We start from the raw sequence: 13,488 nt of genomic DNA, 5'->3' as shown, positions 1-13,488 counted from the left end.
AAAGTACGTACAGACATATAGTCTCCCAGCACATCTATATGATAAGGAAATATAGCTGCTTCGAAACGATATAGAAACAGAAAAGGTTTATTTCACATACATATTCCAGGAAAAAGTCTGCCTGCAGTTAATTTCCCAAGCCCCAGGGCCTGGCTCCACCCATAGCACCATCTTCCCTTTTCACAAGGCTTTGCTTTCAAAAAAACATTCTCAAAGAAATTGGCACGGGCAGATTCGGAAAGGAAAACGATGGGAAGCAACAACAGACTCGGCGCTCCGTCCGGCTGTCCTGCTCCCGAAGGAGGGAGCCCGGTGTCTCACGGGGCAGCGCGCCGGGGTCACCGCGCGCCCTGAGCGCTGCGGGCCGGTGCGGTCGCACGCGGTGTGCGGGGCCGGCGCGGGCGGGGCGCGGGCGGTCCCGCATTGGCCGCGGCCGCCGCTCTCACTGACGCCAGCGCGGGCCGGAGGTCAGCGCGCCGGGCGCTGCGCCGGCTCCGCCGCGGCCGAGCTGCCGGGGCAGCGCGGGGGGAGCCGCGGGGCGGGGCGGGGAGGGCGGGGCGGCGGAGGGGCCGCGGCCGCCGCCGCCGCGGCCGCCGAGGAACATCAATAATAACAAGGTGAGCGCGGAGCGAGGGACGGCGGCTGCGGGGAGCCAGGCATTTCCCTGCTGAGGGATGCAGACACCACGGCCCCGGGAACCAGAGCTCTCGCCGCTGCAGCCCTTGCCGCCGGGATGGGACGCTAGGATCGTTTTCCTTCACTTCTCGCTCTTTTTAATTTTTCCTTCTCCTTTTTTTTTTTAATTTTTGATTTTTCACCCCCTCGCCGTTTCGCATCACTTCTCTGCCCAAAAAACCGACCGCATCATGGAGGCCCTTTGATGCCTCCGCCCGCCGCGCCGGCTGCCCCCGCGGCTCAGGGAAGCCCTCCGGGCCGTGCCCCGCTTTCCCGAGGGGGCTCCCCGCGGCCCGGCCCGCCCCTGCCCCGCGGCACTGAGCCGGGATGCCGCTGCGGCGGCCGGAGAGCCCCGCTGCCGCCTGACGGGGGGCTCTTCCTTCCTTCCGACGACGGGATCCTGAATGTCACCCCCGCGGCGGCCGCCCGCCCGCCCGCGACCGAGGCGGCGCGGGACGTGCCCAGCGCGGCGTGAGGAGCGCAGCCGGCTCCCCGGGGCGGCCGGGCGGCTTTCGGTCCGTGTTGTTGTTGTTATTTTTTAATAAACCGTTGATTTTGGCCCCCAAAGCACACCCCAAAGCACGCCCCCGGCACAGCGCAGCGCCGGGCTGGACCGCGAGGAGTGAGCGCTGCTCGGCGGGAGCGCGGACGCGGAGGTGGGGAGCGGCCCCCGGCCCGGTCCCGGGTTAATCGGTAACGCGGAGCAAGCCCGGGTGGAAAATGCGCCGTGCTCCGGGCTCGGGGGAGGAGATGGTGCTGTGCCCCCGGCCCTTCTGAGCGCCGAGCCGACGCCGGGGTGTGTGCGGTTTGGGGCTTGGGATTTTTTTTTTTTTTATTTATTTTTGATTTTGCTTCCCCCCCTCTTTTTTTTTTTTTTTCTTTTCCCAGAAGGAAAGAAAATCTTACCAAGATTCTCAGATGGCTTAGACAAATTAATAATAATCTGTGAAAATACGAAGTCGACCGGTTCTTGATTTCCCCCCTTCCCTCCCCTCCAGCTCCCCAGCCCACTGCTGAGATTGAGATAAAAGGACCTGTTTCCTGGAGGACGAGGAGAACAGACACGTTTCTGGTGGTATAGAAGGGACCGATGGCAATGCTTCAGAGTGTATTTGAGACGCAGGAAAGAGATTCAACCTGTTAACAAAAAAATTAAGCAGGGGGAAAATATCAACGGGAAGGAAAGAAATATATATATATATATATATACACGTATATATATACAATTTAGAAGTATTCCCCAGGTGGCCACAAAGCATGGGCTGTGTTCCAAGCACCAACCTCTCTGACAGCAGAGTGATCTGTCACAGTAGCAATGAGTCTGAGGAGTGCAATTTCCCTCACCAGACCAACACAACCATGTCTCAACAGCAGCAAGGCAACCCCGTCCCAGGATTATTCATTAAATGCTACAACACATCCACTTATGAGGCGAGGACTAATTCCTCTAAGAAAGACAAGAGGGAGAACAGCCAGAGCATGGAGGCAGAGGCCCAGACCGGCAGATCCAGTGTTAAGGTAAAAAGGGTGCTAAACATGAGCACTGTTTCTCTCAGAACCGGAGTTGGCTGTAGCGGTTTAACCCAAGGAGTCTCCCTGCCTTTGTGGGGGAGCTTTTCCTGGCTTGAGCTGTTACTTTCGTTTATAAACTAATCAGTGTCTTGAAGACTTTATAGAGGTACCCAAGTCTCTTTCTTCGTTCCGCAAAATGTGTTTTCCTAATTCCGGAACGGAGAGCGGTGTAATTGACCTCGTCGGTCGTTGGAGCCGGGGCACGGGTCTTGCTTCTGAACCTGGAGGGGCCCGTCCGTCCTGGTGGGACTCCGCCGTGCAGGGGAGCTGCCCTAACTCATGTGTGTGTGCTGGGTCGTCCCTCGGTCCTGTTTGTGCTTGTCTTGTTTGGAAGCATGGGCAGATCGCAGACTGAAGCGATCTGCTTGCTGGGCTGATCAGTTTGCGTACCTCTTCCATTCAGAAAGTTGAAGGGAGAGCGGCAGCGTGTTTTGCTCTGGGTACTGATTTACATTAACAACTTGTTGACCTTGTCTGTAGCTGCAAATAGGGTATTTTTGTAGGGTTTTTTACGTGTGTTAGGGCCCATACTTTTGAGTAGAGATACACCACAAGACTGTATGAAGTCGAGAGACACATACTGAAAAAAAATTGTAATTTGTGATTATTTTCTTTAAAGTGAGACAGTTTGTGGTGCGGTCGCTTGTTTACTTTCTATGGATGGGCTGTTTGTTTGTGGGTTGTACTTTGGTTCCTAATGCTATAGGTTTGGATTATGCCTTTGCTTTTCTTGGGGAAACTATTTTTATTTTGCAAAAATAAGTAATTGCAAGTGTAAGAAAAATCAAATTGTAGCAGCCCAGGGGGTATTGTATAACATGGCTGATCTGTTCTTGTTCTGTGATAAGAACTGAGATACACATGCTGTAAATATAAGATACATGCTTGAGATGCAGGCAAGATCTAGCTGAATATCAAGCGTCTTGCAGATTAGCAGAAACTCGAATGATTAGTAGTTTTCTTAGGATTTTTACTTGCATGGCTTCTAGAGTATTGACCTGGAATAATTAACTTCAGTTATGTGAGTGATTTTCCTCAGTTGTTTTCCTTCAGATTTAGTAACCTCTGTTCATAAGAGTTTTAAAAAAGTCTAGAAAATTACCAGACACTTTGTAAGTAGCGAGTTGGAGGAGGAATTAACAATTAACTAACAGAATGTGAAGCTGAATGGTGTTGTATTAAACTAAATTTTTTGTGTACAGGAAATGAACTTTACGGCCTTATTCACACGCGATAGACATGCTTACGTCTTATTTAACACAGTAACCACACTAAGGAAGCTTAAGTTTTCATCACAATCCAGACAATTGTCTTGTTACCTGAATTTTTAATAGTGATTATAATTGTATGTTAGCAAAATCTAAACCAAAAATAGTCTTAAAATTTGTATTCTGTGAATGTCTCCTGTGTGCTTGCTTACAGGGAAAACCCCCTCCTAAAATCCTGTCTCCAGAAGCACGTGTGGGAAGCAGTCTTAATTTTGTTGAATTTTGTTGTTCAGTTTCAAGAACTTTGTGCAAATTCTTGTTATTAGGTTTGGATAATTCAGCCAGACGCTATAGGGTTGCTGTTGGTTCATATGCATGCTGTCATCTCATTGGCAGTCACTCAGGTTTTTATCGCTCGATCCCATTTTCTGCCCTTGTCATCACTCTAAGCACAGTGCTGTGAAAGATGGGTTTTGAGGAATGAGAGCGGAGTTCTGTTTGCAATCAGCTGAATGCAAAATCTGTTGGACACGTCACATCTGCATTATTTTCATGTGCAAAATCCTGTAATACTCTCTAGAGCTGTAAAGCATCGTGGTATTTCATTCTCTGCTTTTATCGTTAGTGTGTACAGTGCGATCAGATTTGCAGTTCTTAGTGTGCCAGATAACCGTTATCTCGGAGATTGTGCTGGAGTGAGGGATCGCTGGAGAGCAGTTTTCACAGTACGGTGAAGTTGTTTACAAAGAAATAGTGTGAGAACGTTGAAAATAATGGACAGGAGTCTGAAATTCCTGAAGCCAAAAGGAGCATTGGGCAGGATGTTTTGTCTGTTTTGTAACTGAAAGGATTTTTGATTTGAGAAAGAACTGTAAGAATTGGGGTGTTACTAAGAACCACTGCTATTCTTCAGAGTGTGCACTACACCCTTTATGGCCCCAGGGATCCCTTCAAACAAACACAGCACGCTACAAACGTTTTGTGCTTTGGGCAGTGGTGGTGTCACCCAGAATTTGTGTGAATAGTCCTGAATGACATTTTCACTTGGTTTCAGGTACTTTAAATTAAATTGTTACATATGTACAGGTTAAAGCCAAGAGAATGCTGTGTTAGAGCTAAGAACAAAACTTGGCCTATGCGTAAATCTCATATTTTCACTTTGGCTGGCATTAGTGTTAAGTTTATTAAAACATGTATAATAGTGCAATAATTTTTATTGAATCAGTTTGTTAGCTATAGTGCACATTTTTCAAGTCAGAAAGTGTAAGAAAAAGAAAAAACCCCATGCTAATTGTAAAATGGCTTTATATATATTACTAATTAACCCCCCAACTTATTCTGGTTTTATGTTTATGTCTTACTGTATCTTTCTTCTGGTAAAATAGCAGAGGAACATTTTGTGGATGTGCAGTGTGAGCATACTGTATTTTGCGATTTGCATCAATTTATAAACTGTAGCTAAGAAAGTTTCCTGTTCTTTCCTAATATGGAAAACCCTAAGTTTATCCATCCAGATTTGCAGAACAATCCCGAAAATATGTGTGTATGCAGAGATAAATGCCATAATACCTATTTCTGGTGTATGTGAGTATGGTGATAGTACATGAGAAACGGAGCAGCCCTTTTAAGTCATGGCACCTGTATCTCCCTCCTTAATTAGTATTTTCGTATGTGGCTTTTATTTTGAAAATTTATGAGCATCTTGGAATAAGTGCCATATCTAAACAATGAACCAGCCATGAAAACTCTTCCCTTAGTTTTTGATGTATTGACTCTGCAGATTAAACCCTGTACTAGTGAAAGATGAGCAGAACCTAGATGAAGGGACTTAATCTAGGTTTGATTATCCAGCGCTACATAAAGAATATCAAATTACGCTTACCCAGTACTGTTGCAAAGGAGAGTTTCTCTGATTTTTATTTTAACTTTAAAAATCTCAAGAAAGCAGGCTCAAAATTGTAATATTAGGGTTTTTTTTTGTATATATTAATGATGATTTTCAGACATTTGCATAGTTGAATTTGTGGTAAAGGTTGCTGGCTTTACAGAAACCTGCTTAAACACCTTTAGAATAATCATTGTTTAATCTATAGCATAAGTGGAGTAAATGCTGAATGGCATAAGTACTTCATGGGCATTTATTTAAAATTGTCTTGGGTATTCATCATCATCTGCTATCCCAACATCGTGTGCGTGTGTCACTCTTCTACAGTGCATTAATATACACTGTAGTACATAGATTGCACCTTGATTTTGCTCTGTCATTCTTTTCCGTACGTAAGATTTCCTTCCTTTTTTTTTTGTGTAACTCTCCCTGTCGTGTACATTTAATACAGAAATATTTGTGTTTGGGTGCAAGGGGATCAGAGAGTAAATCCAGACTTCCTTTATTTTAAATTAAAAGCCAGAAGGACTAAATGTGAAAGTCTTCTGATTTATCAGCTGATGTGGGACAGACAGTTTGAATCCCTGCCCCTACAGCCAGTAAGTTTTCTGCATTCAAACCTTGTGAAATTGCCTGTGAATTTTGCAGTCACTGCAAACCAGTGGTTGCATAATTCTGCATATAAGAGGCTGTGTGCTATATGGTACCTGCAGTGCTGAAGTGGATCTCATTTCAGCAGTTAACAGCATGTTGTTTAGTCCATTAAACTGTCTGCTCTTTTCCTCCCTGTCTGGTAATTCCTTTCCCTTGGAACACATGAGCGCTCCCTCCCTTAGATACTCCCACACTTTCTGTCCATGCTTCCACTGAGGCCATCCACCCTCTCTTGAATCCTCCCTGTTCCCACTGAAACTGTCCTCAATCATTTCCCTGACAAACCTCCCATCACCATTTCCCTCCCACTTCCACTGACGTCAGCTCTCCTGTACAGAGATCCTTGCTTCCACTGAGAGGATCCTTCCCACGCTGAGATACATGAACTTTTCTCAGTCTTTACGGCTCCAGACTTTCAGTCTGGTACTTTTTATGCTGTTGTTGCAAGGCTTGAACCCTTTCTTCAGGGGATGGGAGTGTGATTTTTCTACCATACGAAGTGGTGCAGTAACATGTGTACTGGGTTCATTTTTAAGTCTAATTTTTATCTTTTTTAAATTTCTTGTTGTTTGTTATGTAAATTGGAAAAAAAACCCCTCTAAATCACTCACAGTGTATGGATGGCTACAATACTGAGACAGCATAAGCTGTGTTTTCAATTTTTAAATCATTATTACTGGTACCTCTCTTGATCATGCAAACCAACTCGTGCAAAATATGTCACTGCATCTGAGGGCAATTCCTTGGGTGACTGAGATAAGGACGGTTAGAACCTGAATTTTTTGAGTACTTACTGTTGGTAAAAACTTCACCAAAACTTCTTTCAGCTGTAAATTCATCTGCCAGGCATGAAGGACTGACTTCTTTCTACCCTTTTCATTGTTCTTCACTGCTGCTGGTCTGAGCTTGCTTTGTGTCTCTTCTTAACTACTTTTAGGTAGTTAAATTTCAAGCTTTTCCTTTTCTGCCCCCTGAATGGGTCAATAGAGGAAGTATTAAAACCAAGCCTTTATTTCTGCAGTTCTAGGTGTTTCTTTTACTGTGTTGTACCCTTTGTATTCTTAATTGTATGGCTCAGATTGAAATGTAAGTACATCCAGAGTGAAAAATTTTCTAGTTGTAGAATGTACTTATAAGCCAGGCAGAATAACGGGAGGTGATATACTAATTAGTTCTGTCTCCATTTGTACCATTCCCAATATTACATGTGGTGTGAAATTCTAATGCAAGTTATCAGCTTTGCCTTGCTGTTTAAGGTGCTAGCAATTCAGATTTTACATCCAAAATGTTAAGTTTAAATATAAATTAAAGGTGTGAAATGGTTATACCAGCTTGCAAATGCTTCTTGTTCAATGAATTGTAGATTAGAAGATGCTTATAATCTATGTGAGTATGAAGAATGTCTCATTAAGAAGAGTTCATAGTTCATTTGAAATTTATAAAAAATACTGTTTGGAAACTGTTTTGCTTCCCATTTTGCATGCTTTAGTATTTGTTCCTCATGTTCAAAGAAATGTCCGTGTCAAGAAAGGGAGAGGTATTTGAATGAGAATTATTTTTAACAACCATTGAAATTGTTATATCCAGCAGTCGCCACTACCAGCAGTGATAAATTGCTGTTTTGTTTTAGTTATTATACGAACGTTTGTTCACCTCTCTTGGCTGTCGCATTGAGAAAGGACTCCAGAATTGGGTTACTTGAGCAATACTAACAATACACTGAAAATATTCCACTTTTTGAGCAGTTGGAATGTCAACTGACTTTCAAATGAGTCCTCAAAGAGGAAATGAATATTTCAAGATACGGACAGCTAAAGCTTTTATTAGCTCTCAGGAAAAAGGGAAAGAAACTTAAAGCAAATACGATAATGAGCAGACTGGCCCCAAGGTGAAATAGTTTCAATACAAGCTTTACGTAAGGTGTCATTTTATCAGGGGGCCACAGAAGCACCTGCACACATAGGAGAACAGTTTAGCATTGTGTTCTGTTTTGGTGGTGTGTATGGATGTAATATGCCCACACTGTAAACTGCTTTACCAGCCGTGGATGGAATTAAAACATTGTTAGCAATGTTTCCAAGATGGCACACAGGGTGTTATTTCATGTCCAAAGCTCAGTTTTCCATGTGAATTGCAGTGTTTTATGTGTCAGACCCATTCATCCAGTGGAGCTTCACTAGGAATTTGCTTGGCCCTGTGACATTGTACACATTGCTATCTGTTCTTTGAGTGAAATAATTAGGTATCCTCATTTAACCATAATTTAAATTGGCACAGGATGGCAAATGGAATAGCTTTAATGTATGTGACATACTAAATAGTTTTATTTGTAGGATTTCAAAGGCATCAAGGAAGTGATGTTAAAGCCCTCTGCTTTGCAAAAACATCATAGATTCACAGAATATGTTGAGTTGGAAGATTTCAGCATCAAGCCCCTTTTAGGTTCTTTCTTGATATCCATGTTAAAGCCAAAATGTAATAAATGATGTTGTTACACATGCTGTGAAATTAAATAGCGGAGTCTCTAATTCATGCATTCTTCCAGACCGTCCTCTTTTACTATGGCTTGTACTCCTGGCCTCAGATCAAACTTCCAGGCCCTTTTCTCTTCTTCCTTGTAAAATCTGTAACTCTGTTGCTCTGCACAAAGTAAAAAGCTTAGCATTCTGTAAGCCAGCTCCCACGTGTATGGCTTTGTTCCAGGAGAAAGGAAGAGGGCTAGAACCTACTTTTTGACGTGAAAATGTGTTGACAAAAATTTTGCTGTATCTATTTTGAATGTAGTTGACATGGTAATTTGAGATGGGTTTTGATAGTGTTTTAAATGTTCAAAGCTAGTCTGCATAGTAGAGAGTTAATGTCCTTGCACAGCAAAACAACTCGGAATAAAAAAGGAATATTCAAGATATAAAAACAGTTTGTGGAATAAAATGCTAATGAAAAAGACTCTGATTCCAGTATCAGGGGGACTCAAATTAGGATTCTCGTCTTTGCTTGAAGTAGGAGGAAATGGGGCTTTTGGTTCTGCCACTCTATTACATGATAGACAATTTTTGAGCACAAGATCCCTAGAAATTAGGATAAAATGTTTTTGTTGGTGTAAAGAAAAATGTATTTTTCACCAGATAAATCTTTAATTTCTGAGTGAACTAAATTGATACTATTTCAGGGATTTTTTTTAAAAAATCAGGATGTATATTAATGTTTGCTAAATAATATTTTTAACAGATTTAAGATGTGTCTGTTTCTTTACTGGAAATGAGAATTATTTTTTTTTGCAAAAGAAGAATTAATTTGCACATTAATTTGAAAGATGCATAGGAAACTTCAAATATTTTATATGCCTTTTTCAAGTTAAGAGGTATTTTCCTTTATAAATCAAACACTTTACATTGTGACATGAATGGATTTCTGATCTTGTTAAGGGGAAAATGTTAACTTTGAAATCTTTTCGTTGTTTTTTAGATTTCCCAGTTTCCTAAGTAAATCCATACAAAGAAAACACAGAATCACTGGGCAAATGTGAAAGAATGACATCCTCTACTTCCCATTGTTTTTCATTTTGAGTTTCAGTGACCTTTAGCTCCCTGCTGGGATGCGGTGGAAACTTTATGAGGCCCCATCTTGCCACTAAAAGACGATGTATTTTTAAAGTTACACATTTACTATCGTGTTCTGTCTTTGAGTTTGAGGTTGTGTTATCTCTAATAAAATTTAATCAGACAAACAACCTCAGTAAGTGATCAGCAGGGTAAACCTTTTTTAATAAGAATCTTGTTTGAAAAAACTATGCTAATGCATAATTACATTGATCCACATTGAATACAATTTTTTCTGTACTTAGGAGTATCTATCCTTTTGCATCATCAGGTAGATGTTCCTCATTCACACTGAGTTGTCAGAGTTGTGTCTCTTCTGAACTGAAGTGCAGAACTCTATTTTACCAGAGTGGTTTTAATTCCAAGTTTGAATATACAAAAGTATCTGTGTGATAGGTAGGTAGGTCAAGATCAATGTTGAGCTGCGATGACTGGTTTGCAGATCTGAATTCTTTTTGGAATACTGTCTACCATTCCTTTTAATTTTTAAGTGTTTTTTTTTCTTTTTTTCTTCATAACTTTTTATAAGTTTGGTGAGAAATTCCACAAATGGTTGAGGACAACTACACCTATTACTTCAGTTACTTGAAGCAGAAGTGATGTGCCTTAAACACAGTTTAACTGCCTGGTAAAAATTGCACTTTTCCATGAGCGGTAACTCAGACATAAATATTTTGGCACAGGATGAGTATCAGAATGTAAGTGTACAAGTACTGGAATCCAGAGCTTTGCCACACTCTAAAGTGTGGATGGCATGGGATGTGGATGGCAAGATATCTGCATTTTATTTTTCAAGCCAAAGCAAAGTATTATTTTCAAATACTGAAGGGATTTTTTGGCGGGCCAAATTCTTACCAAAATGACAGTCTTTCAACCCCATTAAGATCTGTGGGCTCAAGGGTTGCTGCTGTGCTTCAGGTAGAATAACTTTGAATTTCTAAGCATTCAAAAGGAATTTTTTTCCCTACTTACTTGTACCTTTGTAGTTCTTGACTTGCATCTTAGGATTCTTCTGTAAGCAGTGATGCAACAGTGTAGCCAAGGCCAGAGATAGTGAACTGAAAGCAGAAGATCCAAACTTCCCCTGGTTAGCGTGTGGCTCCTTGGCCAACTTACTATTTCCACTTGAATGCTTGATCTTAATTATGTGTCATGAGGGATCAGGGCCATCGTGTACCCAGGAACATAAGAGCTGCACTCAGATCAAACCGTGTCCATGTATGCAGTGCTCTGTCTCTGACAGCCGTCAGCAGAGTGTGCTTTGGACTAAGATGCAAGGCATCTATTTAAAGGTACAAAAATGAGAAGAGTTCTTCATGTTCCTCTTCTGGCTTCAGTCTGAACATACTGATTTACTTCTCATTTTTCACCATTCTGGCACGTAATCTGATACCAATATTTTAGTTTTATGTCCTTAAAACTTAGTTGCTAAGTTGTCAAATGCAGTAAAAAAATTGTACTCTTGAGTGGAATTCATGAATGGAGAATTAATTTCCAAATCAGTGTTAGCACATACTTATTGCTGAAACACCACCAGTGTGAATGGCTGATGTATTTGTTTCTGCAGATACTGTTGCAGGGACCAAGAACAACCTATGAAAGTTTTTAAAAGAAAGCAGGAGACATGAATTGTAACTAAATATGGGTTTGCATTTTGAAGAGGACTTCATGACCAGAGAAACTAGTTTCTTTCATACATAAAGCAGATGAAAAACAGCTGAGGGTAAAACTGATATTTTAGGGGAATGAAATGCTTCATAGCCAGGCAAAAGGGGTTTTGCAAACCCAAACAAATTTTGTTTTGTTAACAAAAGGAAGAGTAAGTCCTGTGAACTCAGGCACTGCAGCATGCTTCCATTGATTCTGCTGGAACTTTTAATTTACTTAGTATTTGGGGTTGTTTGTTTGTTTGTTTGTTTGTGTTTTTTTGTCTTTGGCTGGAAGGGATCAGCTTTTTGCAGAATTTCAGATGAAACAGCTGTTCTGCTTACACTGTCAATTAGTTATGTTATCATATGTCCTCAGTTCTGGAAATGGTGGTCTTGTTCCTTGCTGTGTAATGCCATGGAGCCAAGATCTGTCATGAGAGAGTGAGGTTGAATTCTGTGGTAGTGCTGTCAGTCACAGCCCTAAGCCTACCAATGACACTTTTTCCTTCAGTGAATAATCTCATATTTTACCTTTTCCAAAGTATGGAATATTTTACTTTGGGGCAGCTGCCTACTTTTTAGGAGGGATTTGTGTTTTCTGAAATATTATTGCATGTTACAGTTCGTTAAAATGAATGCATTAGAGCAGTAGCTGTTGGGAACCAAGTTTTCTCCAAAAGCATCTGCCTCTGGCAGTGGTACCTAGTAACAAGAACCAACTTCTTGGAGATAAGACAGATTTAGCTTTTATGATCCTTGTTCATAATAATGAAAACTCATTGAACTAATGAAGCTGCTCAGTGAGGAAGCTGAGCTATTCCTCTCCCCCCTGGCTTTGGTGAGAAGGGCAGAGATAGTGTTTGTCCCCGAAGGACAGGCAGTAGTGTCAACCTGCTGGTTTGGTAGCAAATAATAAAAAAAGAGAAATTCTGTTGGGCACTGTATACTGTTGATTCCTAGAGCTAAATATTGATGTATCAGCTTACGATATTTTACTGAAAAACATAACTGTTGTCACTGTTTGTATGTTATAACAGCTGGAAGGTGTTTTTTTCTTTTTTTTTTTCTTTTTTTTTTGTATCACTGCAAAGCCTCAGAGTGGGAGTGGGGCAGAGGGAGTTGGTGAGGCAGAGGTTGGCGGGAGATATGGGAATTCTAGTGGCCTGTCAGATCCTCAGACTTAGCCCCCAGTCAAAGTGTGACTGACCACAGGAAAATTGCCAAGCACCAAATTTTCAGAGAAGTGTGACTGAAGTTCGCATTTTCTAAAAATCTGAGCTCTCTCATGAATTACTTACAGTGAGATTCATAGCTCGACTGTCAAAAAAAAGTGAGCTGAAATTACCATCTCTTATTTTGCCAATTAAACTAAAAAGGACTTCTTTTTGGAGGTTACATAGCTCTGGAGTTTTCTCCTAACTTTATCTTGGCTGTTCTGGTTGCTGAGAGCTCTTACAAGGCTCTCTTGTGCTCTTTGGGCGATATAAACTCTCTTCTGCTGTGCTCTGTTAAGGCTGTGGGACACTGATAATGGGGCATTTTTTGCTTTGTGGGGTAACCTTGCTTTGTTGTTATACAGAGTATAAGCAAAGCAGAGAATTTTAAGGATTGTGGAGGTGAAATAGACCTGGTGCAGATTCAGAGAATGACAATCTTTGCCTACATTTTTTCTGTGAGCTTTGGAGCTGTTCTAGGAAGCACAGGCTGTGAATCTAAGAGGTAGCTGTGATTTGCAACCCTTTATTCTTTGTACAGGAGTTAGGCTGGTGAAGAGGTGCCTCCCTGATATGTTGCATTGCACTGTCATTGCCTCCTAAATTAAATCAAGACCAGAGGCCAGTGTAGAGTTTCAAGTGGTGGGTCCAGCACTTGACTCAGAGGCCACTGTGAGGTATAGTTTAGTTGTGGAAGTCTCAGTTGTCTACAGGGATCTTTACCTAGTTATGGAAGAGTGATTTGTCCCAAAAAGTTGAGAAACCTCATAAATTCTTCCAGCAGTTGGAACAAGGACATTATCTCCCTCAGCCAGTTGTTTTCTAAAGTGTGTTTAGCAATGAGGCCGTGTGGTCTCTTGCCCTTTCTCCACGGATGACCTGCAAAGAAGAACTACCATCCCCCATCAGGAAACCTGATCCTTTTGGTCAATGGTCCCTTACATTTTTTCCCCAGCTGACTGGCATTCCAGCTGACTGATCAGAGAAGTACCCAGTTGCATCCACTTGTTAGGATTTGCTGTGCCAGGGCTA

The 13,488-nt window shown here is 41.8% G+C and overlaps 1 protein-coding gene across 3 annotated transcripts in view; it reads left to right on the top strand.

Moving 5' to 3' along the window:
* Positions 1–594: 594 nt before the first annotated feature.
* The window catches only part of PDE8A (phosphodiesterase 8A), a 120,584-nt gene continuing 107,690 nt past the window's right edge, over positions 595–13,488 (top strand). Inside the window, exons 1-2 of one of the 3 annotated variants that reach the window (XM_039390055.1) lie at positions 596–617; positions 1,674–2,193. In XM_039390055.1, the coding sequence (XP_039245989.1) occupies positions 1,933–2,193 (261 nt within the window). In that variant the 5' untranslated portion in view covers positions 596–617; positions 1,674–1,932. Of the gene's footprint in view, positions 618–637; positions 1,332–1,563; positions 2,194–13,488 lie in introns of those variants that run through there. The other 2 variants (XM_039390054.1, XM_039390056.1) reach the window with 2 other exon arrangements.

Source organism: Pipra filicauda, unplaced genomic scaffold, assembly GCF_003945595.2.
Source record: "Pipra filicauda isolate LSUMZ 115617 unplaced genomic scaffold, ASM394559v2 scaffold7_size6619720_pilon, whole genome shotgun sequence".
Taxonomy (NCBI): domain Eukaryota; kingdom Metazoa; phylum Chordata; class Aves; order Passeriformes; family Pipridae; genus Pipra; species Pipra filicauda.
Note: the sequence above shows the minus strand (reverse complement) of the source record. Positions and strands in the feature narration are given on the sequence as shown.